This window comes from Rutilus rutilus (genome assembly GCF_951802725.1).
Source record: "Rutilus rutilus genome assembly, chromosome: 3".
Taxonomy (NCBI): domain Eukaryota; kingdom Metazoa; phylum Chordata; class Actinopteri; order Cypriniformes; family Leuciscidae; genus Rutilus; species Rutilus rutilus.
The window spans coordinates 34,649,830-34,676,723 of NC_140211.1; the positions used below are offsets into that span (position 1 = coordinate 34,649,830).

The 26,894-nt window shown below is 39.8% G+C and overlaps 1 protein-coding gene across 2 annotated transcripts; it reads left to right on the top strand.

The window, feature by feature from the left end:
• The first annotated feature begins 5,787 nt into the window (after positions 1–5,787).
• acana (aggrecan a) lies at positions 5,788–26,566 on the top strand. Of its 2 annotated transcripts, XM_084404198.1 has the most exons (19): positions 5,983–6,050; positions 8,736–8,818; positions 8,955–9,338; positions 9,439–9,613; positions 10,089–10,216; positions 10,300–10,593; positions 10,770–11,117; positions 15,937–16,111; positions 16,344–16,471; positions 16,711–17,004; positions 17,123–17,206; positions 18,581–20,218; positions 20,753–20,866; positions 21,623–21,736; positions 22,928–23,086; positions 23,182–23,264; positions 23,411–23,555; positions 23,640–23,822; positions 25,280–26,566. In XM_084404198.1, the coding sequence occupies exons 2-19, from the start codon at positions 8,743–8,745 to the stop codon at positions 25,360–25,362; spliced, it is 4,605 nt and encodes a 1,534-aa protein (XP_084260324.1). In that variant the 5' UTR covers positions 5,983–6,050; positions 8,736–8,742; the 3' UTR covers positions 25,363–26,566. The 2 variants fall into 2 exon arrangements, with proteins under 2 accessions (XP_084260325.1, XP_084260324.1); XM_084404199.1 differs by lacking the exon at positions 21,623–21,736 and having other exon boundaries at positions 5,788–6,050.
• Positions 26,567–26,894: the final 328 nt, after the last annotated feature.

Below are 26,894 nucleotides of genomic sequence, written 5' to 3' on the forward strand. Positions count from 1 at the left end.
GAAGCTCAGTGTGACCCCCACCTACCCAAACTTTGACATACTATGTGGGCTGTGATCAGGCTACAAACAGACTGGCAAAAAATGACTTACAAGCCAATGCTCAGTCCTTAGAAAAAAAGAAAAGAAAAAAAAAAAACATGCTGACATCAGTTGTGAGGTATATCCGGAATAGTGACAATCCTAAATTGTGTAATTTTATATGGTCATACTAAAATGCCAGAGCAATCAAATAAACAAATATATAATATATATATATAAAAAATGAACAAATAGTTTTTCATAGCTAGAAAGCCAGAACAGCCCCTTTGACACAGTGAATCACCAAATCCTCAAGTCCACCTTTAAATTGTGCGTCACAGAAACTGCACGTCTCTGATTTGAGTCCTACCTCATTGGCAGGAGTGACTATTTCATGCCTGGGTGTTTCTTCAGCAACGAGCACTTTTGACGTGGTGGTATTTTGTCAACTTCATTACCAATAGAATCGCCATTGGCTTGTAAAAATGTTGGTTTACTCATCAGACTTTAGATGCATATGTATGTGTGTGTGTGTGTGTGTATATATATATATATATATATATATATATATATATATATATATATATATATATATAAAGTTTGAGATCAGAGCAATTTTTTTTCTATTGGGATATATTTTCAAATGTAGCCTAATTTATTCCTGTGATACAAAGCTGGATGTTTTGGCGTCATTTCTCCAGTCTTCAGTGTCACATGATCCTTCAGAAATCATTCTGATTTGCTGTTCAAGAAACATTTCTTATTATTATCAATGTTGAAAACAGTTGTATGCAATTTTTATCAGGCTTCTTTGATTCTTTTCTTTTCTTTTATTTTAAGAACAGCATTTATCTGAAATGGAAAGCTTTCGTAACATACATTACACTACCATTTAAAAGTTTGAGGTCAGTAAGATTTTTTTTATTTAGAAAGAAATTAATATTCGGCAAGGATGCATTAAATTGATCAAAAGTTATACAGTAAAGACATTTATAATGTAAAATGTTCTATTTCAAATAAATGCTGTTCTTTAGCACTTTCTATTTATTTAAGGGGTCATATGGTGCTATTTTGGTTTATTGTGTGTACTAGAATAAGTTAACATACTTTAATGTTCAAAAACTGTTAGTGTATTCCAAACAGAGGTGTATGTCTGTCTGAAATTGGTTCTGGTTCCAATAAAGCCCCTCCTTCTGAAAAGCCCAGCATGCTGGAATTGGCCAGCTGGCCCTGTGATTTGTCAGACACAACAATTCTGATGTAGGTATACCACACTTTTTTTTTTTTTTTTTACATACACCTAAACACCAACAAGCAACAATCATCTAATAAAAAGTTCAGATCTTAGACTTTTAACCTGGGTTTAACATACAGAGAGAAGGACTGTGTGTTCAAATGCTATACAGTTTGGTGGATTTCATCACTTTAGCCCCTCACATGCTTTGACAAAAGCATCTCTGTTGGAGAGGGCTCAGGAACGCACCTATACATGTGTTCTTTATTTAGTCAAACCAGAAGTGATGAAGTTGCTCTGCTGATTGAGTGACTAGAACAATAGATGCCATTATAAAAGTTCTCTGTCCTCCTCATTTGGATAACCATGACTAAGTACCTTTGTATGTTGATAGTGGTCTAAGATGCATGTATTTAAATATAATCTTGATGATGTTTTCAGCAAATGACTGGCACTTAATTGTCTATATGTCTATATATGCTATGACTACCTATGGTCTCCTTGCACAGTCATATTTGCTTTAGATTTACAGCTGTGTCACTTTCCTTCTTTCTTTTTTTTTTTTATAAGTTATTGATTTACCTTTACTTCAAAGGATGTTCATTGACGTAGACATCTTCCTGTATCAATTCATTGTGCTTTTCAATATATTGCTTAGTGTGTTCTTTTTTCTGTGTTTATTCTTCCACAGTAATGACTCCTCAGGAATTTCCAAACAGAGGTTTACTTTTTACTTCTAATCAGTTGAATTAAAAACATGATCTCATGGTGAACCATTTTTGTGAATTTGGGTCACTTCCGATTGTGATTCAGTGCTCTGAATCATCATATCATGAAAAAGGGGAAATCATAAAAGGGATGAATGTGTATACCCACCAAATGTCTTGTCTGTCTCTTTTCCTTTAGAACCCATTTTTATTTGAAGGAACAGACACATTAAAATGCAAGGAATGTCCTCAAGTTATAATCAAAACAAATATCACTTTAGCAGCAACGGTGAACTAAATCCAACACTGGTTTTTAACCTTAAAAGGGTTTTTCAGGGTTTTTAAACCTTTTTTCCTGATTCCAAAGGCAGACATTGTGCAGAGGCATTAGATGATACATGTTGTCGACAGCTTGCACTGAGTAAGCATTAGAAGTGGTAAACTTCAAATGCACTTTGACCAGTTTTCTACTTCCCTGCATAAAATCAGTACTATTTGATTTAATAAACAGACAGTAGCTTGTGAGATGTGTTCAAACATATAGATATGTGAAACATGCTAACCGCAATGATCTGAGCTGTAGAGGCTTTAATCAGCTGTTTATCTACAAGAATAATGTCAGGTCTGTTCCTGTGGATAAGGAAATACTGTTCTACGTCTCCCCTTAAACGTTCACACACTTAAGCAAACACATGCTTGCATAGGAACTGCGTCTGCTCCAAATTCCTTATGGGACACGTGGATGGGGTGAATTCATGCAAAGACTATTTCAATTTGTGAAAATCTGTCCTTTAAAAGGTATAAGGTGGGTAGTGGGTAGTGCAAGACATGGATCCAGTTCAGAATTTCAGGTTCTGTTTGCATTATGATAGGAGAAAATCTTATGGGAAATAATTTAACTATTTTAAATTTGAACGATTCCTTTTTGTTTTATTTCATGATTGATAATTATTAAATGTGGGTTTTATGGATTTAATTAACTTTTTTTTTCCTGTAAATAACACAATCACTACAAAATTCTAATGTTTACACAATCATCAGGATTTATTCAGGCCTTTTTGATGCAATTGAACAAGCTACATTTTTGTATGGAATATTTCAATGAGTCAATGGCATAACATTATTTCTGTGTGTGATGCACAAAACAGAGACAATTAACAGAGTAAATGAGGGGCACAGCAGCTTTAAGTGAGGTGTGTAAATGGACACTATTGAGAGAGAGAGCTGGCGTCCTTCTCCTCAGCTCACGGTGCTCTAGAAACCTATGGCGCACAATGCACTGTTCAGTTCCAGCAGGAAAATAAATATGTTCTGCGCTGTCCAAAAATACCATGTGAAGGCTCTCCCTGTGAAAGAAAGCCCATTTCCCGACAGCAGGGAGTCACTGAGTGCAAAACATTTTGAACCAGATTATGTTAAATTTAGCAGTAGCAAAAACTTTACAAAACTAATCCAGACATTCAGCTATCAATCAACTGTGGTATGCAAGTCAGTGAGACGTATAATTGCACAACTGGCGGGAAAAAAAACATAGAAAATTCAAAGGTCCACAATGTCTTTAGAGGTAAGGCAATACTTTACCTCTCCTCATTCTTCTCGGTACGTAGTAGGGCAAACAGTCCAGTGCCACCACACAGAATGGCAGAAAGCACCTGGAGTGACAGACTGCCCTGAGGAATTCTGTTTCCTCACACAGACTTGCGAAGAAGCTTTTGTGTCTCCCCTGAGACCTGAGTTTTCTCTTCCTCTATAGAAACAAGATTGTCAGTGAGGAGAACGCCTGATGTCTTTCAAGCGTTTGGCCTTTTTGGTGAAAAGAGCCCTTCAGGACAGTGAAATGTCCACAGGTCCCTGAAGGCTTCACTTGGAACTGTGCGTGTTGTCAACGTCAATCACCAAAAGTCAGCTGGATTGCTTAAAAACTGGCAAATAGGTCTTGCAAGACTGCTTTTCTACTCATACCAATAAAGACCAGTCAGTTACTATATCAGTGTGAACTGCTATGTGATAATTTTACCTAATCAAAATGGACAATTCAAAATTTTTTATGGAATATTGCAGTATTTATTATACATAATTTATCCACGCACATCATTTTATTTTTATTCATGTGCCCTCATAGTCTTTCATCAAAATATATTTCGCTCCCTCTTGCAAAGACATCCCTTCTCTGATGATGTGTTTGCCAGTGAGAGGGTGGGACAACCTGTATAGCAATCGACAACGATCCACAATCCCATCAATTCCTGATAAACAACAAGTCCTGTCCTACGTTTCTTCTTGTACAAGAAGCCATTTCACTCAAATATACGTCACAAAAAGGAAGAACTGACTATTTTTTTATGTTCTGTTATTTTATTTTTTTATCTAAACGCATTGCTTTCTGAATGAAATAAGATATATTTAACACTGGCTTTAAGGCATTGTGTCCCTTTAAAGGTGTAAAGGGACACAGGTTAACCAGAGCAGGTTAACACACCAGGACAAATTTCAAACATACCTTTGCATCTCATTTCATACACACAAACTGCAGAATAAAAGCACAGAGGACAAAGCTCTCACACAAACTCACAGTGGGAACCTCCTCTTTGAAGTTCATTCCAAGCAGTTCAGTTACAGTTTTTAAACACAATCCAAAAGAAACAGAGAGAATGTCCCTCCCATCTAAACCTAAACTGAGTTTAAACGCCGGCTCATGACTGGTTGTCTCTGTAGCTCTGCTGTGTAATCGGCAGGTTAATGATGGAGAAATGGATGGTCTGGGAGAGGGTGAGATTTAAGGAACGTTTTTAAATTAGCATGTAAGTGACAAACTAAAAGACCTTCAGGAACAAGTGAAAATCAGATATAAAAATGTCATACTGCAGCTTTTCTCCCTCCCTGAACTTTGACACAAAGTACACCACGTTCTTTTTGGGTACTCTGTATTCTTATATGCCAATGTTTTGTGAGAAAAACATTCACAAGGTTCCACCTTGTGAAAACATTCACCCCCTTCCAGCTCCTGCAAGGTTCTCAAATAGGGACTCTCTTCAATGGGATACGTTGTCATGTTCCTCTGAAAGGAAAGTTTGAGAGGAACAACGGGGTGGGCCAGACTGCTGAATGAAGCCTTGTGTTTCTGCTTTTCACTCATGTTAATGTTGCAGCTCCAGAACACTAATTAATATGATGGACGATTTCGACCAAGAGGCACAATATTTGAAAACAGCATTTGGGATTTTGGGAAACTGGGAGAGTGGAGAATGTGAAACAAATAAAATCAATGATGTAGTATAAAATGTTTAGCATTTGGCTAGCTGTCACACTTTTTACTCCAGTGATTAACATTAGGCTGCAAAAAGTCCCATGAAAATATGAAACAAGTCATTAAAGAGCACATCTGTAGGTCAATCAGTAGCCTATCCCAGCTAACAGGGATAATGTTCTCAGAACATTACCTCAATAAAAAAAAATATATATAATAATAACTTGAAGGCTGTGTCAGCCGAATGCATAAATGTAAATGACCTTGAGTTTTTAATCTAATGCTGCTAGTGTTATTTTACTGTCTTCACAGCTATAGCACACATTTAATGAAATTGGAATTTTAACTTGAAGGGGAAAAAAATATCTGAAATTATTCTAATTGTAGCCTATTGAGTTTGATGTTTGAAACTAATATCGCGTTGCATTATTCAAATGGGAAAATAACATCATGTCAATATATTAGCCGTATAAAAGGCTGTCATTGTTCCTTCCAATGATGTGTTATGGCTCAAAAAGGATGTCGACATAAATATCGTCATGATTTGCGCATGTTAGCCTCAAACGTTTCAGAGGCACATTACATCATACGTGGAAATTTTACTTTTTCTCCACCTCTCATTCCCTAGCCCCCCTTCCAGCTCCTGTCCAGTTAAACGTGTTCCCCTCTAAAGAGAGTTTCTTTCTGCTTCTCGTTCTCCGGCCAGAAGCGCCTCTGAACTTTACTGCACACGCGACACTTTTATTACGGGTTTGGAGTGAGAGACTCGCGCGCCATCAGAGAGCTGAAAAAGCATCTGCAATCAAGGACTATAAGCGTTTCAAAAGGACACTGCATCATACAGGTGATGTACAGTTTGGCTTTATGTTGTGGTTGCTCTGGCTGTACATACAGGTGGGCACTGTCATAGCATCTCTGGCTTGATTAGGTGTATCCAGGGTAGGCTACATTTAATGAAGTAATGTGAGATTAATTCAAGCAGAAATTTGTCAACCATCACTCATTCTTTCACATTGATTGAGATGGTATTAAATATTCAAATATCTGACAGTTAGACAGTGAAGTGAATCAGATTGGATCACTTGGAAATTTGAGCATTTGAAGCATGGAGGTGTTATGGCTGCTGCAGGATGTTAATATATGAATCGGAATAATGAAAAATATGCAGTAGGCTACTGACCATTATATTTTGAATCTTGACTGAAAGTGAAATTTTGTAATAGGAAGCATGTCAGATGCTTTGCTTAAATTGAAGGAGATGAATTAAAAAGTGAATTGTGTTGCTTTTCCATATAACTTATTATTTTAGAGAAACATGATTTATATTTAAATGTGTTATGTTGCTGGTGTTTTTAAATGCAACCTTCCTGACCTTAAGCAAGCTATGTCTTGGTATAGATACACCAGAAAGCTCATACCTTTCAGTTCAGGTCTATAGGTCAGAGCTAGTCAATACTTATTTTGCCTATACAGGGATATCCACTTACACCTTTTGCTTTTGACTGCTGTGATACTTTATGCTGAAGTTGACATTGCAGATGGATTAGACCTCAATTTACTGACTTTTCCCCTTACTGACTTTTCAACATGTGTGCTGAAAGACACTCTTTCATTTTCATTGACTCTCCCTACTCCTAAGGTATACTATTGCTGGCTATAAAATTGTTAAATTAGATTATTGTGGATGAAATGCATCAAAATGTACTATATTTTCAAGTGGGTTTATCTATGTTTAATTTGATACTTTTCAAGACCCTACAGCTTTGTTGTTGACCCATTTTCATCCACATGGTGCCACATGTTGTCCAAGACCTATAATTCTTACAATAATAAAGACTTAAAATTACTTATTATTGACTGTAGCACGTCTCATGGTCTGTCTGAGGGGATCATATACGGAGATGAACTGTTGCAGCATTAAGTGTTTAAGTCATTAACTGACATTTGTATCTTTGTAAAGTTACTTGCATTACACTACTTTTAGAAATAATGTTGTTTTTAATCCCTATTAATCTTACTGGTGTGTTTGACAAGAGCACATACAACTTGAAAATGTTTCACCTTTAAGCAGTGATTATTCTTTTCATCAATCCTTTATCTTTCCACAGCTTTCTAAATCTTGAACGGTGTCCATTTAAAGCTTAAACTGGGAGAAACACTCCACTTCAAGGACTTAAAAGGAAAAATTAAGACCAACACATAAGCCATTAAGCCTGTTTCCCAAGAAAGCAACTTTGGCAACTGATTTTATCTTATCGTTCTTTTTCCTTTGCGCATTCTCTAAACACAGTCCAGAGCACTTTGACAAAAACACTGCACACATTTTCCAAATAGCTTAATTGTTTTTCTGTGCTTTATATAAAATGACATAATATTTCTAAATTAGCTTCAACATAATTTGTTATACTATAGTAATTTGAGGGAGCTCATACATTAAAGATTAGCTTGTTTAAAGGTCACAGAGTGTATGCATGCATGTATGCATACTTTCTCAGATCTTTTTATGTTGTTTGCTTTATAAGATTAGATTTGGACGAGAGGAGGGCGTGGGCAATCTCGATATGGAATAGTGTATAAAAAGCTCTAGTTTCACTAGCTATGAATAAGTGGCTCTCTGTAGATAAGTCTATGTAGGAAGCGCTGCTGAATGCTCTGCAGCAAGTCAAATAAATAGTGTCACTCCTAAAAGTGGGCCAACACTTGATTTATAGAAGTATGTTTGTCAAGAGAGGCAAATCTAAGCTATTTCCCCCATAAAACACTGTGAACTAGAGGAACAGCAATCTTTTCTCTATCCATGCACGGTAGACATTCAGTAATTAACTGCAAGTTAATTCCCAAACCGCCTGGTATAGAGAGGACCAGCTTATACTGGCATGAGAACTGTACTGTTCCTGTGGTAATTTGGGGAACTGGAAATTACATGTTGGTTTTTCTCTTTCAAAAACCTCTTATTTCACCAAACCTTTATTACGAACTTGGAAATCCACTTTGGGTTTATTTTACACAGTAGCTATATGCTGTCAGAATAAACCTTTTGAGCAGAGCACAATATATATATATATATATATATATAAAGTTTTTTGGTCCCACTTTATATTAAGTGTCTTTAAATACTATCATTTAAATTAATCATTTGGTTTTGTGCACTTATTGTGTACATTATTTTTTTTGCATTGAACTTATATAAGTACCTGCCTGTATTTACAGCTGTTATTACATAATATAATATAATTACTCTGTCGACCCTTCCTTTGCCCACAATTAAACTTAACCATGCCACTAAACCTGTCCATAACCTCACCTGTATCCCACCTCAATAGCAGCAAAGTGTTTTGCAATTCAACATGAACCAAATAAGAACACTGTACCTAACTTTTTTTTTGGGATGTAAGTACATATCCGTTAAAGACACCTAATAACCGTTAAAGTGTGACTAAGTTGTCTTCTCATGTACATTGAAAATGCATTGGTTGTTGCTCAGTAAATGTACAAACATAATGGTGATAATGTTCTCTTAAACTTGTAGGTGAACGATGCTGTCCTTGCTTTTGCTGAGCATGTGTTTCTGGGTCTTCTCAGCCACAGGGTCTTTCGATTACGATCACACTGGTGCGTATTCACTGTGCAAATTACATAATGAAATTGTTTAGTATTCATGAAAACCTCACTCAGCTGTCCTTTTTGTTATGTCAAAGTGTTGTGATCCATGTCCTTGTATTTTCCATACCTTCATATGTCATCACAGAGCCTGAAAACTCACTGAGTGTCAGCATACCTAATGAGCTTCCCCTCCGGCCACTGATGGGTGACACATTAGTTCTGCCCTGCTACTTTCTGGACAACACAGTCAATGACCCTGGTGCCCCCACCATTGCTCCGTTGTCTCACCGGATCAAATGGAGTCTGGTCACCAAAGAAAAGACCACAAACATCTTAGTGGCATCTGAAGGGATAGTAAACATTGACAAAAGGTATCTGGATAGAGTCACCATGCTGGGATACCCCATGACACCCACAGATGCATCCATTAAGATCACTGAGCTCCATTCCAATGACTCAGGGGAGTATCGCTGTGAGGTCATGCATGCGATAGAGGATAGTCATGATACTGTGGATGTCCAAGTTCAAGGTACTGCTTGTGTGAAGATCCTTACAAAGCAAACTATTATGACTGTACTTGTGTGCTTTTTCTCTCAGAAATATGAAATTGATGTACTTATGGTTCTTAGGTATTGTTTTCCACTATCGTGCAATCACCACACGATACACCCTTACTTTTGAGAAGGCCAAGGCAGCATGTATTCAAAACAATGCAGTGATTGCCTCTCCGGAGCAACTCCAAGCAGCTTATGATGAGGGATTCCATCAGTGTGATGCTGGCTGGCTTGCAGATCAGACCGTCAGGTCAGTTAACATATCCTTGTGAATTTACAGTAAAACAAGGCAATTCAATGTAAAGAAAAAAAAGCCAAAATGTTTCAGATATTATGGGATGGCATATTGGTGCATGTATTTTGCAACTTATAAATGTATATTTAATTAAGTGATATATTGTTAATGTATCAATCTGCTTGTACAATGGAAATATGCTTTTTACCCTAAAATGCAGTTTTATATTTACACAAAGACAAAAAAACATCAGAGTGATATGTCAATACAATAATGCAATAAACATGAATCTAATAACATAAAATATAACACAAAACACCCTAATTTACATTACTGATAACAAAAGTAAATTGTATTTGTCTGTGGTCTTTACTCTAGCATTTTTACAGTTTTTTATAAGAAAACTCGTAATGTATATTTTCTTAAAGCTATTAAGTTTTGTTTGAAAATGTAATGGAAATAATGCAAAATAATTTGTTTTGGAATTAAGGTACCCTATTCATGATCCTCGTGAGGCTTGCTATGGAGACAAGTACCAATTTCCAGGAGTGAGGACATATGGAGTGAGAGACGTGAATGAGACGTATGACGTGTACTGCTTTGCTGAGAAAATGACAGGTACGTGTTTGAGATGGCAGAAAACTAACCGACCTGCTTGAAAAACTTTGAAATGCTAGAAAACATTCTGTTTCGTCTTACAGGAAAAGTGTTCCACACTACATCACCAAACAAATTTACTTTTGAGGAGGCAGAAGCTGAGTGTGCAAAGCTGGGTGCCAACTTGGCCACCACAGGACAGCTGTACCTGGCATGGAAGGGTGGTATGGATGTTTGTAATGCAGGCTGGTTGGCAGACCGGAGTGTCCGCTACCCCATCAACATCGCCCGACCACAGTGTGGGGGGGGCCTGTTGGGAGTGCGTACCGTCTATCTGTTTCCCAATCAGACTGGTTACCCACTCCCAGACTCCCGCTACGATGCTTTTTGCTACTCAGGTACAAAAATCTGATTTTACTATTCCTTCTTTATCATTTATGAATGTCTATCCACATCCACATAATTGTAATTGTTTTATCTTTGTCCAATAATCCACACTAGTATGTGAATAGCTGTTTGATTTAATGGAGTAAGAACTGACAAGTGTGTATTGTTTATATATTCTTTTATTTAGAAATGGGTGAGAAGGGTTCAGGCTTATCTCCATTTGATATCAAGATGACCACAGAGGCCGGCAGGGATATTCTGAGGGTTGACACAATCACTGAAAGCCCCCAGGTCTTTTTAAAGCCCACCTCCACAGGAAATGAACTACAGGGAGAAGTTGTAACTTATAAGCCCGCAGTAACCACCAGTGTTGAGTTCCCATATTCTGCACTAAATATTTCCCAGCTGCCCCTTTCACCACCTCCCAGCTCTGCTGGGGTAGTTGTGGACATTGTGGAAGGGGTCACTGACAGGACTGATCTTGGCTCTGATTTATCCCATCTGAATGGAAGTGAAGCTATCATGTCTACCACAGGTATGCCTCAATATGATAATATACAGTAAAGAGTAATGTGTTAGGGATTATGCATTCTCTGTGATTTGACATATGTATGTATTAATAACTGCGAAAAGACTATAAATTCTGGTTAATATTAATCACAACTTATGTATCTCATTCATGGTGGCTTCAGTCACTTCAGTTCTCGTTATAGTTATTGCATATTCAAATTTATCATGACAAAGGGACACTCAAGGACCGGTGAAGTTTATGAGCAGTTTTCTACTTTCTACTTCAGGTTTCTCTTTCTACCTTATATGGTGCTGAGATATAAACAAGATTGCGGGTATATGTTAACTTGATTAGTCAGAGCATTATCAATGTGTAATTGCTTAAATTTGTTCCTTACAAAAAAAGTACTATGGCTAAAGAATACTTACACAATGCGTATGGGATCATTTTATGGTATATTTTTATCCTTTGGAGCAATTCCACTGGGGCTAATGAATCTCTCACAATATCCTACTCAAACAAAAAACTTGAAGATGAATAATGAAAATGCAGGTTCCCTTTCGAGGGAACTCGTGCTGTGTCGATGACGCTTTGGCAGCGCACCTGTGTGATTGCGTCTGAAGTACGTCAACTAGTCCAATGGCAAGAATGAACGTCACGGGCGGGTGACGTCATGACCAGGAAAGGGTAAAAGCACATCCGGTTAGACCGGCGTTAGCTTCTATGCCTCAGCAAGCGCTCTGTGTCAAACTCTCTGTTATTTTTATTGTTGTCTGTCACAAAAACCATACAGCTCAATCAGATATTTATTATGGCGTCCAAACAATCATTCAAGTTGTGTGCTTCTCCCTGCCCTCGTTGTCTTACGGGCAGGGATACACACAAACCTTTTGTGATGTGTTTGGGAGTGGAGCATGCTCTGTCAGTCTTCGAGGGGGCTGACTGTGAGCATTGTGAGAGGCTGCCGCTTCGCACGCTCTGTTCTCACCTGTCACTCTTTGCTGAGTGTGTTCAGGTCAGCGTTCCCTGCGGTTCGGGCCCTGCTGCTGCTGAGGCAGCACGGAAGCTCTTAACATGGGGATCGCAAATGGATCTCACAGGGGGGGTTTGAGACGGGCCCCGCCCTTTCTCAGCCTCTATCCAGTGCTCTCTCTCCGAATTTGGAAGCCCACCCCGCAGTTCCTTCCGTTCCGTAAGAGGCACCGGTGCTTCAGCTGTCTAGTTCCCCAGCGTATGAGGAGCTGGTGGAGGTATTGTCTCGTGCTGTGTCAAAGTTGAACATTGAATGGCCAGCGGAGAAGCAAGGCACTCATCCCAAAAGCCTATTAGATGAGCGCTTTCTAACATCAAGGGCAGTACCTCCACGAGGGGACTTCCATTTTTCCACAACCTAAAAGAATATGGTTATGGGACCAAACATCGGCATCGTCCCTTAAGTCCCCAATGCTATCCACTAAGCCATTAAAAACATCTTCTATGTTAGTGCGTAAAGCATATATGGCTGCAGGTCAGGCCAGGGCATGCCTTCACACTATGGCTATATTACAGGCATGCTAGGCTGACTTGCTAAGGGACCTGGAGACTAGCGAGGGGGCGGGGCCTGACGTGGTTCTAGAACTGTCTCTCCGAGCCACTAAAGAGACCGCCCGTGCAATTGGGCGGTCGATGGCAGCTGATGTGGCTTTGGAGAGGCACCTTTGGTTAAATTGATCTGACATTGTGGCGAGCAGGACGAGGCAGAGGGCCGTGAGAGAGCGGCGTGATTACTAATGAGCGACATCTGCGCGACGCACCGGTCTCGTATCTCTCATGGAGGAGTGGAAGCATAAAAGGAGGAGCGAGGACAGTGAAGGAAGAGAGAGGACAGGCCTGGATTATTTTATTATATTTCAGAGCAATCGTCCGTGAGGGGCTGTTGTCTTTACTTTCGATTTGTATTTGTTTATTCATTTTGTCATTAAAGTCTTTAAATGTTCGCCGGTTCCCGTATCCTTCTTCCCACAAAATCAACAACATTACAGACATAAAAGACAAAGATAAATATTTTCGGTTGGACGCCCCGCTATTGCCTCCTGGCCTCTTCGGTGAAGCAGTTAACACCATTGTCGAGAGGTTTCAGGAGGCGAAAAAGCAAGTGGAGGCGTTCAAACGATATCTCCCTCGCTGTCAACAGGCCCAGCAGCCCCAGGCGCCAAGCTCCTCATACCGAGCGAAACAGAAAAGGAGAGTTTCACCTCTGGTGCCCCCTCCAAAATAAACGCAGGGTGCGAGACGACACAGCAGACTGATCTGAGGAACGTTCTGTTGGCGAAGAAGGCTTCGGTAAAGAAGAGGTCCTGACGCTCATGACGTCAGACTTCTGAGGGCAGCCCCCTCCGGAGTGGAGCAGTGTTCACCTCAGTACATGGTGCCTGCTCCATCCCGGTGCCCTCAGGAAGCCATTCTGCCAACCCCGCCACCCTCAGTGCCTCGGGCTGCAGCGGTTTCCAGCGAGCTTCCGACTCAGCTCCCCCACGACGCTGCGTCGGACTTGTGCCCTCTGAGGAGGGTCGAAAGTCAGTCAATTCGGTTATTTCCTGCCACTATGCTCTAGATCACTGAAGTGACGGCTCTTATTACACCAGAGGCCAGCCTCGAGAGGCTGGTTTCCTTAGTAGATTATCTGTCAGAGTGGAAGATTCCGACAAACATATCTCAGTGGGTCCTGCACATAGTAGAAAAGGGGTACAGAATCCAGTTCGGTTCTCGTCCACCACGCTACAATGGGGTGTTACTCATAGTAGTACATCCAGAGCAGGCTCTGTTGATGGAACAAGAATTGAAAGCACTTTTAGCGAAATAAGCTATAGAGCCGGTTCCGCCTGCCAACAGAGACTCAGGGTTCAACAGCCGATATTTCATTGTTCCAAAAGAGGATGGGAGGTTGCGTCCCATTTTAAATATTTGTCTTCTGAATTGTTTAGTCAAGAAATTGAAATTCAAAATGCTAACATTGAAGCAGATTGTGACTCAAATCAGATCTGAGGACTACGATAGATCTGAAAGACGCATACTTCCATGTCTCCATCCTTCCACAACACAGGAAGATCCTAAGGTTCGCTTTTGGGGGCAAAGCCTACCAATATTGGGTTCTTCCATTTGGTCTAGCTTTATCACCCCGCACGTTCATAAAATGCGTGGATGCAGATTTAGCCCCGCTCAGACTGCAGAGCATACGTATTCTGAACTATATGGACGACTAGCTTATCCTAGCAGAGCCCCACTGGGTCTGGACGCAATGGTGCAGACGTGGTCTGTTAGTAGTTAGTAGTGTTCTGTTAGTAGCTCCGTACTGGCCAAGCCGAGTGTGGTTTTCGTGGCTATTGCTGCCTACCATGCCCAGCAATTGGAAGAAATCCTCTTATTATACGTTTCCTTCGTGGCACCCTGAGGCTGAGGCCTGCAGTTTGTACCAGAATTCTAGTTTAGGATCTGGCTCTTGTTCTAGAAGGTCTATCTGTCGCTCCCTTTGAGCCTCTTGATTCTGTCTCAGAAAAATGTATGACCCTCAAAACTGTGTTCCTTCTAGCCATTTTCTCACTAAAAAGAGTAGGAGATCTCCAGGCCCTTTTGGTATCTCCTTTGTGCCTTGAGTTTGCACCCGGGATGGATCTGAAGTCTGGATACATACCTAAGGTTCCAACCAATGTACCACGGCCTATCGTACTGCAGGCGTTCTTGTCCTCCTCCATTTAAAGATCTAGACCAGGAGAAACTGAACCTCATCTGTCCAGTCAGAGCACTGGACACTTACGTCCCCAGAGCTGCCCAGTGGAGAAAATTTGATCAATTACTGGTATGCTTTGGGCCCCCTAAGAAAGGCCTTCCTGCATCCAAGCAGACGGTTAGCAAGTGGATAGTCGAGGCTATCTCTCTTGCATATGAGGTTGTGGGCCAGCCTTCACCTTTGGCCACTAGAGCCCATTCTACTAGGGGTATGGCGGCCTCCAAGGCCCTAATTTCTGGGGTGTCCATTCAAGAAGTTAGTGATGCAGCTGGCTGGTCTTCGCTGCTTATGTTTGTCAGATTTTATGATCTAGACATGGATACCCCTGGGTCTAGAGCTCTCATGTCATGACAGTTTAACACGACAGGTTCTTGACCGTATGGCGTTCGGGCATTCTTGTTCCCGGGTCATCGATGCAGCACGAGTTCCCTCTAAAGGGAACGTCTCAGGTTACAACAGTAACCATAGTTCCCTGAGTAGGGAACTAGATGCTGTGTCACTTTGCCATACTTCCTACATCCCTGTGATCGACTTGCTTCTGCCTTTTCAAAGCTAACGCTGGTCTAACCGGATTTGCTTTTATCCTTTCCTGGTCATGACCTCACCCGCCCATTGGACTAGATGAAACGTGCTTCAGACGCAATCACGCAGAGGCGTTCCCAAAGCGTCATCGACACAGTGTCTCGTTCCCTACTCAGGGAAAACTAGGGTTACAGTCGTAACCTGAGACGATTTCTTTATACCTCATCAATAGTGAACTACTGAATTATGCTGAATGCATTTGTTTATTAAGCTAGCTAGAGTGACACCTTACTCTAAAACATACTAAAATATCACAATGACTTTACTAGATTTAGAAACTAGAAACTAGATTTTTAATTTTTTTTTAATATACAATTTAAGTAGCATATAACAACCCAATAGATTTGATTATACTATAATTTAATTACAAGTAAAGTGTATACATAAATGTTGTAACTCTACCATTAAATGTTTTACCCTATTGAGTTTTTTATTCGTTCTCATGGTAAATTGGACAAATCTGTTGACACCTGTTGTTGCTAATTCCCTGCACAGGGGTGGTCTTTCATTACCGTGCAAGCTCCAGTCATTATGCCTTTGACTTTGTGGAGGCTCAGCACGCTTGTGAGAGCATCGGTGCAGTCATTGCCAGCGCCCAGCAGCTGCAGGCAGCCTATGAGGCTGGTTACCATCAATGTGATGCTGGCTGGCTCTTAGATCAGACTGTCAGGTATGATTGTTCGATAAATTCTTTGTGTGTGAATTTTTTTGCTAACGAATGTTTACCTTTATATATATATATATTTAAACTTCAAAATATAAGTATGCAAAATACAAATGCTTCTAGTGGTTTGATCTGTCTTAGCTGTGATCTTTCCAACCTGCAGATACCCACACTTGTTATACAGCAGGAATATACTGTATATTTACAAATGTACTGTATGTAAATGATGGCTATGCAGGTATCCCATTGTGTCTCCACGTGACAAATGCTCTGGCGATTTGGAGCATGTTCCTGGCGTGAGGTCTTATGGACTGCGTCCTGCCGATGAACACTATGATGTGTACTGCTATGTAGACAAACTGAGGGGTAAGAGACTTTACATAAATATATAAAAACTTCTATGTGGACAACGAGTGGGTAAATAAATAAGTAAATAAATAAATAAATGACCTCTGCTTTAAGTTTTTGAGAGTAAAAAAAAACTGGAAAGAAAGTTTTTTTACCCCCCTAAACATTTCATTGTCAATGGAATTCTCTCATGGGATATAGAATCACTCTGAAACACTCTGTGTAGCTTGAGTTTTAAGGAAATGTTCACATTTCAGGGGAAGTTTTCCATGCAAGTTTATTCGAGGGATTCACTTACGATGAGGCAGTGGCTTACTGCCAGGACCAGAATGCCTCCCTGGCCTCCACAGGAGACCTGTATGCTGCTTGGAAGCAGGGCTTTGATAAGTGCCGTCCTGGCTGGCTTCTTGACCGCAGTGTACGTTACTCCATCAATAACCCCCGGCAGCAGTGTGGTGGAGGGATGGCTGGAGTTCACACAGTTTACATGTTTCCCAACCAGACGGGCTCTCCTGACCTGCACTCCAAATACGATGCATACTGCTTCAAGGGTAAATATAACATCTATAGTCAAATACAGCCCATAAAGTGTAACTTCTTTGAATTGTAATCTATTAAGTCTGTTGATACAAAATGATTCATTACATATTTGTCATTTTTTCTATATAGAGGATCTGGCTCTATCTCTGAATAAGAGAGTGAAAGAGGAAAAGATAGTGGACATGACGTCCTTGCCTGATCTTCTCAGACCTGGTATGTATCTCAGGATATATATATCACTGATTCTTGAGAGTCGGGATTCGGGATCTAATTTATAGCAAAAATGAAGAAATTCATCATGATTGACATACTTACAAAGTTAAATCTAAAGGAATTGTATATACCTATCTGATTTTTAGAATAAACCTTTTTATCTTTTTGGGGAAAATTTGTTTAAATGTAAACTTTGTTTGAAACTTTAGATTCTTGTTGGATTTGAAGAATTAAAATTGTATACTTTTTAGTGTGTCTGACGGAGTTGACACAAATCCAGTTCTGAAGGGAAACATGTTTATTTGTTAAAAATGTGTTTTTATTTAGAACCTGTTCCTTTACATGGTTAAATAGCTAAGACCTTTCTCTGCAGAAACATATAACTCTAATTGATATAGTGTGAATTTAAAAAAAAAGTTTTTTAAAACATGTTTTGTCCCGACTCTCAAGAATCAGTGATATATATATATGAGTCAAAGACAAATAAGAATAAGAAATATGCCTGAATCATACATACATACATACATACATATGAATAATTTAAAAAAGAATGTTTTAGAAATAATTTGATATTTAATATATATTAATTCATAAATATTATTACGTATTGGGGAATCACACTGTGACATTTTACAACATGATCTAAACTTGACTTGTCGTAAAAAGTTAAATAAAAGTCAATTGATCTGATCAATGATGAATTATTGAACACATAAGGGGCTTTCACACTGGGTAGTTCTAGGAACTAGCCACCAGGGTGGTTCCCCGAGGACTAATGGTTCCCTTAGGAACATTTTCCTGGTTGCATTCTCACTGCCAGTAGGATCTCAGAAGTGACGTAAACCGTGCTTGTTGTTGTGACTTTTATTTTGATACATTCTCCTTGTTCATTTGTTTACGATCTGTCTAACAGTCCTGTCTAATACATTATTAGATAGAACTGTTATACATAGAAAGACATTATATGAAAAGGTATTAGCGTATGCCATGTGGTTGATGTCCAGTTTTGCTGACTGAGCAGAAATGCATAATCATGTTGTGTCTTGGACATTCAAAGTTGCGTTGGATTTTCTCCTCAGTGTAAAGGTTAAGAGGCACATCTATGACATCTATCACACCCCCCGTGAGTTAATGATGTTAATGATGTGAGGGTGAGTTAATGATGACAGAATGTTCATTTTTGGGTGAACTATCCCTTTAAGTCGCTGTATGTATGAACTGCATTGTAATGTATGTTTGAATAAATAGAACAAAAAAAGGTAACATGTCATTGACCCATGTCCCATTTTAACAGCTTGTAACTTATGCGTCAGGAGTGTTCATTTTCTTTCGGGTGCAGTACCTTAGATTCTCTGTGTGTCTCTGTTTCCTCAGGGAGTACCTTTATCACTACTTCCATCCCTGTGGAACCCTCTGGATCTGGTGCATCTGGGGCCAGCAGCACCGACGATCTGTTGAGCAGTGGGAGCGGGGATCAGCTGAGTGGGTCATCTATTGCAAGTGGAGACTCCTCAGGGACCAGTGGCTCTGACGATATGTTGAGTAGTGGGAGCGGTTACCAGCCAAGTGGGTCATTTGTTTCGAGTGGAGACTCTTCTGGGGCCAGTGGCACCGACGATCTGTTGAGCAGTGGGAGCGGTGGTCAGCCAAGTGGATCATTTGGTTCCAGTGGAGACTCTTCTGGGGCCAGTGACACCGACAATCTGTTGAGCAGTGGGAGCGGTGGTCAGCCGAGTGGATCATTTGGTTCCAGTGGAGACTCTTCTGGGACCAGTGGCACTGATGATCTGTTGGAGAGTGGGAGCAGGGATCAGCCAAGTGGGTCATTTGTGTCAAGTGACTCCTCTGGAGCCAGTGGGAGCGGGGATCTGCCAAGCGGGTCTGGAGACTCTTCAGGATCTGGCAATATCCGAGTAATCTTTTCAGAAAGTGTCACACTTTTATCAGGAGTTGGATCAGCTACAGGGAGACCCGAGGAGGTTGGGGAGGGAGTCACCGAGATCCTCACCTTCTCCTTCGGCCAGAGCTTTGGTGTGGAAACCTCTGGATCAGGATCAGGCAGTGGGTCAGGGTATAGCTCTGAAGAAAGTGGATCTACCTCAGACTTTTCCAGCAGCTCAGGAGAAAGCGGCGAGAGTGGAGATCTTTCTGGTGTCTCCTCAGGATCAGGTTCCAGTGAGGAGTCCTCAGGATTCAGTGGTTTCCCGTCTGGAATTTTCCCCTCTGGAGGATCCAGTGGCATTTCAGTAATTGATGACAGTGGCATCATCATGGTTGATAACCCACAGATAAAGGTGTCCACTGCTCAACAATTAGAACAAGAGTTAGGTGGAAGCCATGTGGATTTCAGCGGATCAGGACATATCTCAGGGTCTGGAATGAGCAGTGATATCTCTGGAATTAGCGGTGATATCTCTGGGATGAATGATGATAACTCTGGTATGAGTGGTGATATCTCTGGAGTAAGCGGTGTCCACAGTGGCTCTGAGAGTGGTTTAGCATTTTCTGGTCTGACATTTTTGGAGTCTGACTTCATTGATCTCACAGAACAATCTCGTGAACAGGAGGCTTCTGGGCTTTTGTTTTTTGGGTCTGGTGAGGGAAGTGGATTTACATCTGGAGGCTATGCCATTGAATCAGGAGAAAGATCAGGGGAATCAGGTAGCGGTGATATCACCTTCTTTACCAATAATGGCATGATGGAAATACCCAACAAGCCCTTCCAAGGAATGGAGCTAGGAAGGGGAGAGGTGGAGTATAGTGGCAACGTCAGGCTGTCCTCAGGTAGTGGAGATGACCAAAGTGAATCCACGGTGAACTCCAGTGATGCTCCTTCAGCTGTACTACCTGCTCAAGGGCCATCAGGCCTGTACAGTGATGCTGCAGGGTCTTATTCAGAACCAGAGGGAATCATCAGTCAACTTGATGCTGTTACTTCTGCAACTTTGTCTTCTACCACAGTGCCTGCCTCTTTACAGAGTCCATCTCACACAGAAGGACCTGATATGAATGGTGAGATTCCTTTTGTATAATGTGTGTTAAAATATAGAATAGAGATGCATGACATATCGATACCATATCTGTTATTGGCCAGTATTATTATTTTTTTTAATGTATTGTGTTGGCCAGATTTGGATACTTAATTTTGCGTTGGCGTCATTTAAAGTCTGCATGAAATTCATAAAAAAAAATGTTGACCTCGTAATGTTTTATCAAAATGTCATAACATTCTGGTGAAAATGACAGAATTCTTTCTGGTGACGTATGTAGGACTTCTCCAATCATTTAGTCCACATGAACCCCACCCCACCTTAACTGACTGCAAGCTTGCATAATTTTTTAGTGCAACACAATCTCAAATTTCAAATAAGAACTGATGGATAGAACCAAGTCCCTACCCTACATTTTTTTAGTTTTTGAAAATCTGTTACAATCGGATGATTATCGCCCATAGCATAAAAATAATACGCACCTCTGGAGACAAAAACTGCTCTTTGCATCATGGTTTCATGTCTTGCTCTCTTTCTTTCTCAAAAACCATAATAGCTTCTCTTAACCCATGTGATCCGAACCCTTGTGGAGCTGGGTTGTGTTCAGTGAAGGATGGGGTGGGCCTCTGTCACTGCCCACCTGGACTGCATGGAGAAGAGTGCCAGTATGGTGAGTCAGACTGAATTGAACCAGTTATATCATAAGGTCTTGTAAAGTCACATAAATTATGGGAACTTTTCAAAATGTTGTGTTTTGAGAAACATTTTATTATGCCTTTAACATATTTTGTTGCTGATATTTGTGTTCAAATGAATCAAATGATTGTCTCTAAGTGTCTCACTGTTTGCACTTCATTTATGAATAACTTCTGATCAGTTTGCTCATGCCTGATTCGTGTCCACACAGTCCATTTTACAGGTTTTGTGGCATGTGTGTGTGGTTAAGTAATTTTCACCTTACTCAGCTCTTGTGTCCAGATGTCTTTTCAGTGACTGTTCACCTGTGTTGTTTTTGTTCAGCTGTGCCTTTGCTGCAGTCTGGTTTAATCAGCACGCCTGCTAACACCTGGTACATGCTCATACTTCTCGTCCATCTTCACATGAATCTGAACTCTAAAATTCTGCCTCTGTTTCTGGGACTGTAAGAGTGCTGATCTGCTCCTCATGAGAGGCATACAAACTCATCCCAGGTCAGCGCTCTTACAGTAACCACAACTGACTCTGATCTCTCCTTCAATGTACCACAATTTACTGAGTGTGTCTTCTCAGCTTATCAAAATGTTGATGGTATAATTATTCAAGAGATTGGCTTACGGTGTAGAAGCAGCTCCATGAGTTCTGATTCAATGATGCTCTCTGCTAAGCTTGGCCTACCTCAGGGCATCTTCATAGTAGTCAGCTTTAATCGCTAAACCTTTATTTGCAGAGGTTGATGTTTGCCATTCAAACCCTTGCACCAATGGAGCCACCTGTGTGGAGGTAGAGGACACTTTCAAATGCTTATGTCTGCCCAGCTACGAAGGAGACCGCTGTGAGATTGGTATGAGGCTGCTTCAGCTAATTCTACTAACGGTCTTTCAAAAACCTTCAAGGTGACACACAACTCTAGATGTCGCTATGGTGCAATGAGTGTCCCACAGAAACAAAGGACGTATTTGTTTTTTTGTGGAGGTTTTCCCAGTCCATTTATGGAAATCTGTTGCAGTCTCGCAGCTAAACCTCAGCGTCATACAGGATGAAATGATGCGTTTGCAGCTACTGTAAAAATATAGCAAGAAACTACAACCCTTTAGTAACTCAGACAGAAAGGGGCAGACTCTCTCAACTGAGGGAAACAGAAATTTTCCATCTAAGCAGAGACCAAAAATATCTCATTTGATCATTTTCTGCAGGACGTTTCTCTTGGCTTCATATGGAATTTAATCGTCAGTCTACTGGAATACTTACGATTGTGGAAAATCACTTTATCTGATAAGCTGATATTATGTCACGTAAAAGGCATTTGTCGCTTGCTTAAAACACTCACTGGTTTTAAACACTGAAAGATAAAGTGACTTTATCCATATCCCTCAGCACATTCCATCGTACATCTGTCATTTGTTCCTTATTTGCATGTACAGTAAGTATTAAAGGGATAGTTCACCCAAAGATGAAAATTCTGTCATCATATACTCACCCTCATCCAAGCCTTTTGTTCAATTTCTAAACGCAAATGGGGAGATTTTTAATGAAACTTGTTCGATTTCTGTCCTTCTATTAAAAGTCAGTTTCATTTTTCAACTTTGATGCTTCAAAAAGCATGAGAATCATTGAGGTTCATTCTCGCATGTCACAGACCATTTTTGATGTGCTCTATTTATGTGTGTTGATCAATGTTTATATGTGAATAAAAGCATAAATTAAATCTTTTTTTTCTCTTCAGAAGACTTTTTTTATGGATAACTTTTACGATGTCTTTGAACTTTTTTGAAGCTATGCAAAGTTTTGGTGGAATGGACTTTCAATGGAGAGACAGAAATATCCCAGGTTTCATTAAAAACACCTTCATTTGTGTTTCGATGATGAACAAAAGTCTTTTGGGTTTGGAATGACATGAGTGTGAGTATATGATGACAGAAGTTTCATTTTTTGGGTGAACTATCCCTTTTATCCTGTGTCAGTGACGATAGATTTTGCGATAGTGATCTTAGAGGTGAAAAATTGGTCAATTTGCCATGTGATGTTGCTTCAGATCTGCACAGCTGTGAGGAGGGCTGGACTAAGTTTCATGGCAACTGTTACTTGCATTTCTCGGAGAGAGAGACTTGGCTGGACGCTGAGCAACGCTGTCGAGACTTTAACGCTCACCTGGTGAGCATTATCACTCCGGAGGAGCAAGCCTTCATAAACTGTGAGTGCCATTATCCATCTCTGTATGTGTGTTTATGATTCTAAGTATGTGTGTTGTTTCTCTGATTACAAGTAATCAACCTCTTCTTGTAACAGCATACGCTCAAGACTATCAGTGGATTGGACTGAATGATAAAACGGTGGAAAATGACTTCCGTTGGTCAGATGGGACCCCCCTGGTATGCCTAAATTTGCTGAAAAGTTATAATTCTACAAATACACTCTTAAATATAACAGTAGATGGCAATAAAGAATCTTTGTTTTTAAGAGTGTATAGCTATTTGATTGAGATATAGTGCTTGATTTTTCTCTTCCTCTGCTTTAGCAATATGAGAACTGGAGACCTAACCAGCCCGACAATTATTTTAACTCTGGTGAAGACTGTGTTGTAATGATCTGGCATGAAAATGGCCAATGGAATGACGTTCCCTGCAACTACCACCTGCCTTTCACATGCAAAACAGGTCCAGGTATGCACACCACCAAACATGAACGAATCTCATCACTGTGAGAAAGCATAATGTGATGTTTGAGTTTGACTTCCTCTCTTCCAGTGACATGTGAACAACCTCCTAAAGTGGAGAATGCCAGGATGTTTGGAAACAAGAAAGACCATTACCAGGTGAATTCTATCATCAGATACCAGTGCAGTGAAAACTTCACACAGCGCCACCTACCTGTGATCCGCTGCATGGCAGATGGACGGTGGGAGAAGCCACAAGTGCAATGCATATCAAGTAAGCTATTCAAGCATTGCCAAAAACTAGTGAAAACCCGTTTTTGTTCAAATCTGTTAAAAAAACTTGATATTTAGATTTAAAAAATATATATATTTACACTACAGTTCAAAAGTTTGGGTTCAGCAAGATTTTATAAAATGTTTTTGCATTTATTTGATCAAAATACAGTTGAAACAGTAACACTGTGAAATACTATCACAATTTAAAACAACTGTTTTCAATTTGTATATATTTTAAAATGTAATTTACTCCTGTGATGGCAAAGCTGTATTTTCAGCATCATTACCCCAGCCTTCAGTGTCACATGATCCTTTAGAAATCATTCTAATATGCTGATTTGCTGCTCGAGAAACATTTCTCACTATCATCAATGTTGAAAATGGTTGTGCTGCTTACTTTTTTCCACCGGATTCTTTGATGAATAGAATGTTCAGAAGAACAACATTTATTTGAAATTTATACATTTTTGTATATGTATACTTTTGATCAATTTAATGCATCCTTAAGGACTCATTAAAAGTAATGATTTCTTTCACACACACACACACACACACACACACACACACACACACACACACGCACGCACGCACACGCACACACACACACACACACACACACACACACACACACACACACACACACACAAAAACTAACCCCAAACATTTGAATATTAGAATAAATCATACATTTATATCATGGCCCAGTTTCACAGACAAGGCTTAGATTAAAGGGATATCACCCTAAAATGATATTTCTGTCATTAATTACTCACCCTCATGTCGTTCCAAACTCGTAAGACCTTCATTTATCTTCAGAACACAAATTAAGATATTTACTTTTTGAATCAGCCAGAGACAGCAACGTCATTGCAACTTTCAAGGCCCAGAAAGCTAGTAAAGACATCATTAAAATAGTCAATGTGACAACCGTGGTTCAACCTTAATGTTATGAAGCAACGAGAATATTTTTTGTGCGCAAAAAACAAACAAAAATAACGACTTTATTCAACACTTTCTTCTGTGTCAATCTCCTACGCTGTTGACGTAGTAAACATAGTGCAGCGCTTCAGGGTTGTACGTCAGAACGCCGGCTCACTATTGGCCGACGCTGTTCACGTGAACACCACGACACATGCGTGTGATGCTGATGCAGGAGCTGGCCAATGGTGAGCGGGCGTTCTGACGTAGAACCAGGAAGCGTAAAAAGCGTAGGAGACAGACATGCATTTTAGTCTGTAACTAGCCTTAAGCCTTGTCTGTGAAACCGGGCACATACCGTATATTTGAATCATATCCTTCCCTTACATTTAAAAGATTAAAAAAAAATTTCCAATTAGTTTAAAATAACTATTTGTTTAATCTCTTTTGTCTATGTGCTATATTAAAAAAAAAAAAAATGATACAATGTTCTGTAAAAGGTACTGAAATGTTTTCTTTTTGTTTTTGCATTTATAGAGGTCAAATCCGGACTGCAAAAGGAATCTTCTGTTCATCACTCCCATAAAGCTAGTACAAAAATATTGGAGAAACATCTCTAAGGACACTTGAAGAGTCAGAGTTTGGTTTTTAAAACAGTACAAGTTTTATATTTATTTTCCAAGACACTGAATTAAGAAAATACATACATTTCTGATTAAAAAGTGTTATTTTCAAAGATAAGTGCCCATCTTGTATTGCCATGATGCAGCGATCTGTCTCATCCCTGCATTAAAAGATCAGAGACCAACAGATCAAATACCAGCAACATTCTTAAAGATGTCTGAAAATATTAGCAGAAGGTCTTCCTTTTGGTAAAAGGCACTGAGCGAAGAGCTGGAAGTGCCCAGTTCTTCCTCTTTGAAGGACACAAAAATATTGTGTTTCTCTGCTAGTAAGCCAAATTTTAGGTACATGATGAAATGTGAAATATGAAAACCTAGAAAAGTTTATAGCCATAAAAGACGTTTACAAAAAAACAGACAGATAAGAAAACAACTTGCACAAGGATGTCATTAATTTGTTATGCCTGATTCATAATATAATGTGAAATGAGATTTATTGATTTCTCACAGGATAACACATAGCACATCCATTTTTGACTGGGCGTTTCCATCTTTTCCTCACAAAAGCCATAAATAGCCTACATAAACAACATCAGACAGGTGGTCAAATCCAGTCAGATTATGAATGTAAACCTAATCATGGAAATTTACTTGATTGTCAGATGTTATCTGTCGCCCAAGACTATGCAGGGCATAGTGCTACATTGGGGGACGAGAATGATCCTGGATCAGATCTTTCTAATAATAGGTCAGATAGAACTATTAATGACAAGTGCCTTGTGAATATTTTACATTTTGCCTGTTTCAGTGAAGAGACTGCTTACTTAGTACAAGAGGCTGGGCCTCTTTCATCCCAAAGGCTCTTTTATACAGTGTAGCTTTATTTTCATCTGATACAGTTGAAATGACGAATGCAGCATGAACTGCAGAAGATGCACAAATATTTCGTATTTTTTTCTCATAAGTTACAAGCAGAACGATACTCTATGGCATAGAAGACCCATCATTTCTTTCATTGAGATGGATGAGTAACCAAATTCAACAGTGAAAACATGGGAACTATACTGTCATTTTAATAATCTGTTGTTTATAAAGTAAGAGCTTTTAACATTTTCCAGGAATGTCTTCAGATGTGTGTTTGAATAACTGTATTATAGCAAATGCAACTACTTTCCATTAAAACATTCCATACATCACGTTTAATACAGGACTGATTTGTGTGTTGGCCATTAGAGCAAAGAAGAGAGGTTATTCACAATGTACAGGTAATGGAAAGAAAACCGTTTTTACCTCACCCAACCCAGTCTAGAAATGTATTTTAAAACCGCTGATAATGTTTGCCTTATTGGGTGGAGTGGAAGAAATGAACTCCCCTGTGACTGAATAGACCCCTTTTAGCCACTTCGGACCTGTTTCTCCCATGTCGCCCAGAGAGCCTTGTTACAGAATCTGAAGCGCAATGCCTACTGCCATCTTCTGGCTGATTTAATGCATGACATCTACTCTGGTATTTTTGTTGTCTACAAATG

What these genes read in the sequence shown, in the direction of transcription:
- acana (XM_084404198.1), top strand. Translation starts at nt 8,743, where the DNA reads ATGCTGTCCTTGCTTTTGCTGAGCATGTGTTTCTGGGTCTTCTCAGCC. An exon ending in CTATGTAGACAAACTGAGGG is followed by an intron (nt 16,472 to 16,710) that starts GTAAGAGACTTT and finishes TTCACATTTCAG; the next exon opens with GGGAAGTTTTCCATGCAAGT. An exon ending in GCCTGATCTTCTCAGACCTG is followed by an intron (nt 17,207 to 18,580) that starts GTATGTATCTCA and finishes CTGTTTCCTCAG; the next exon opens with GGAGTACCTTTATCACTACT.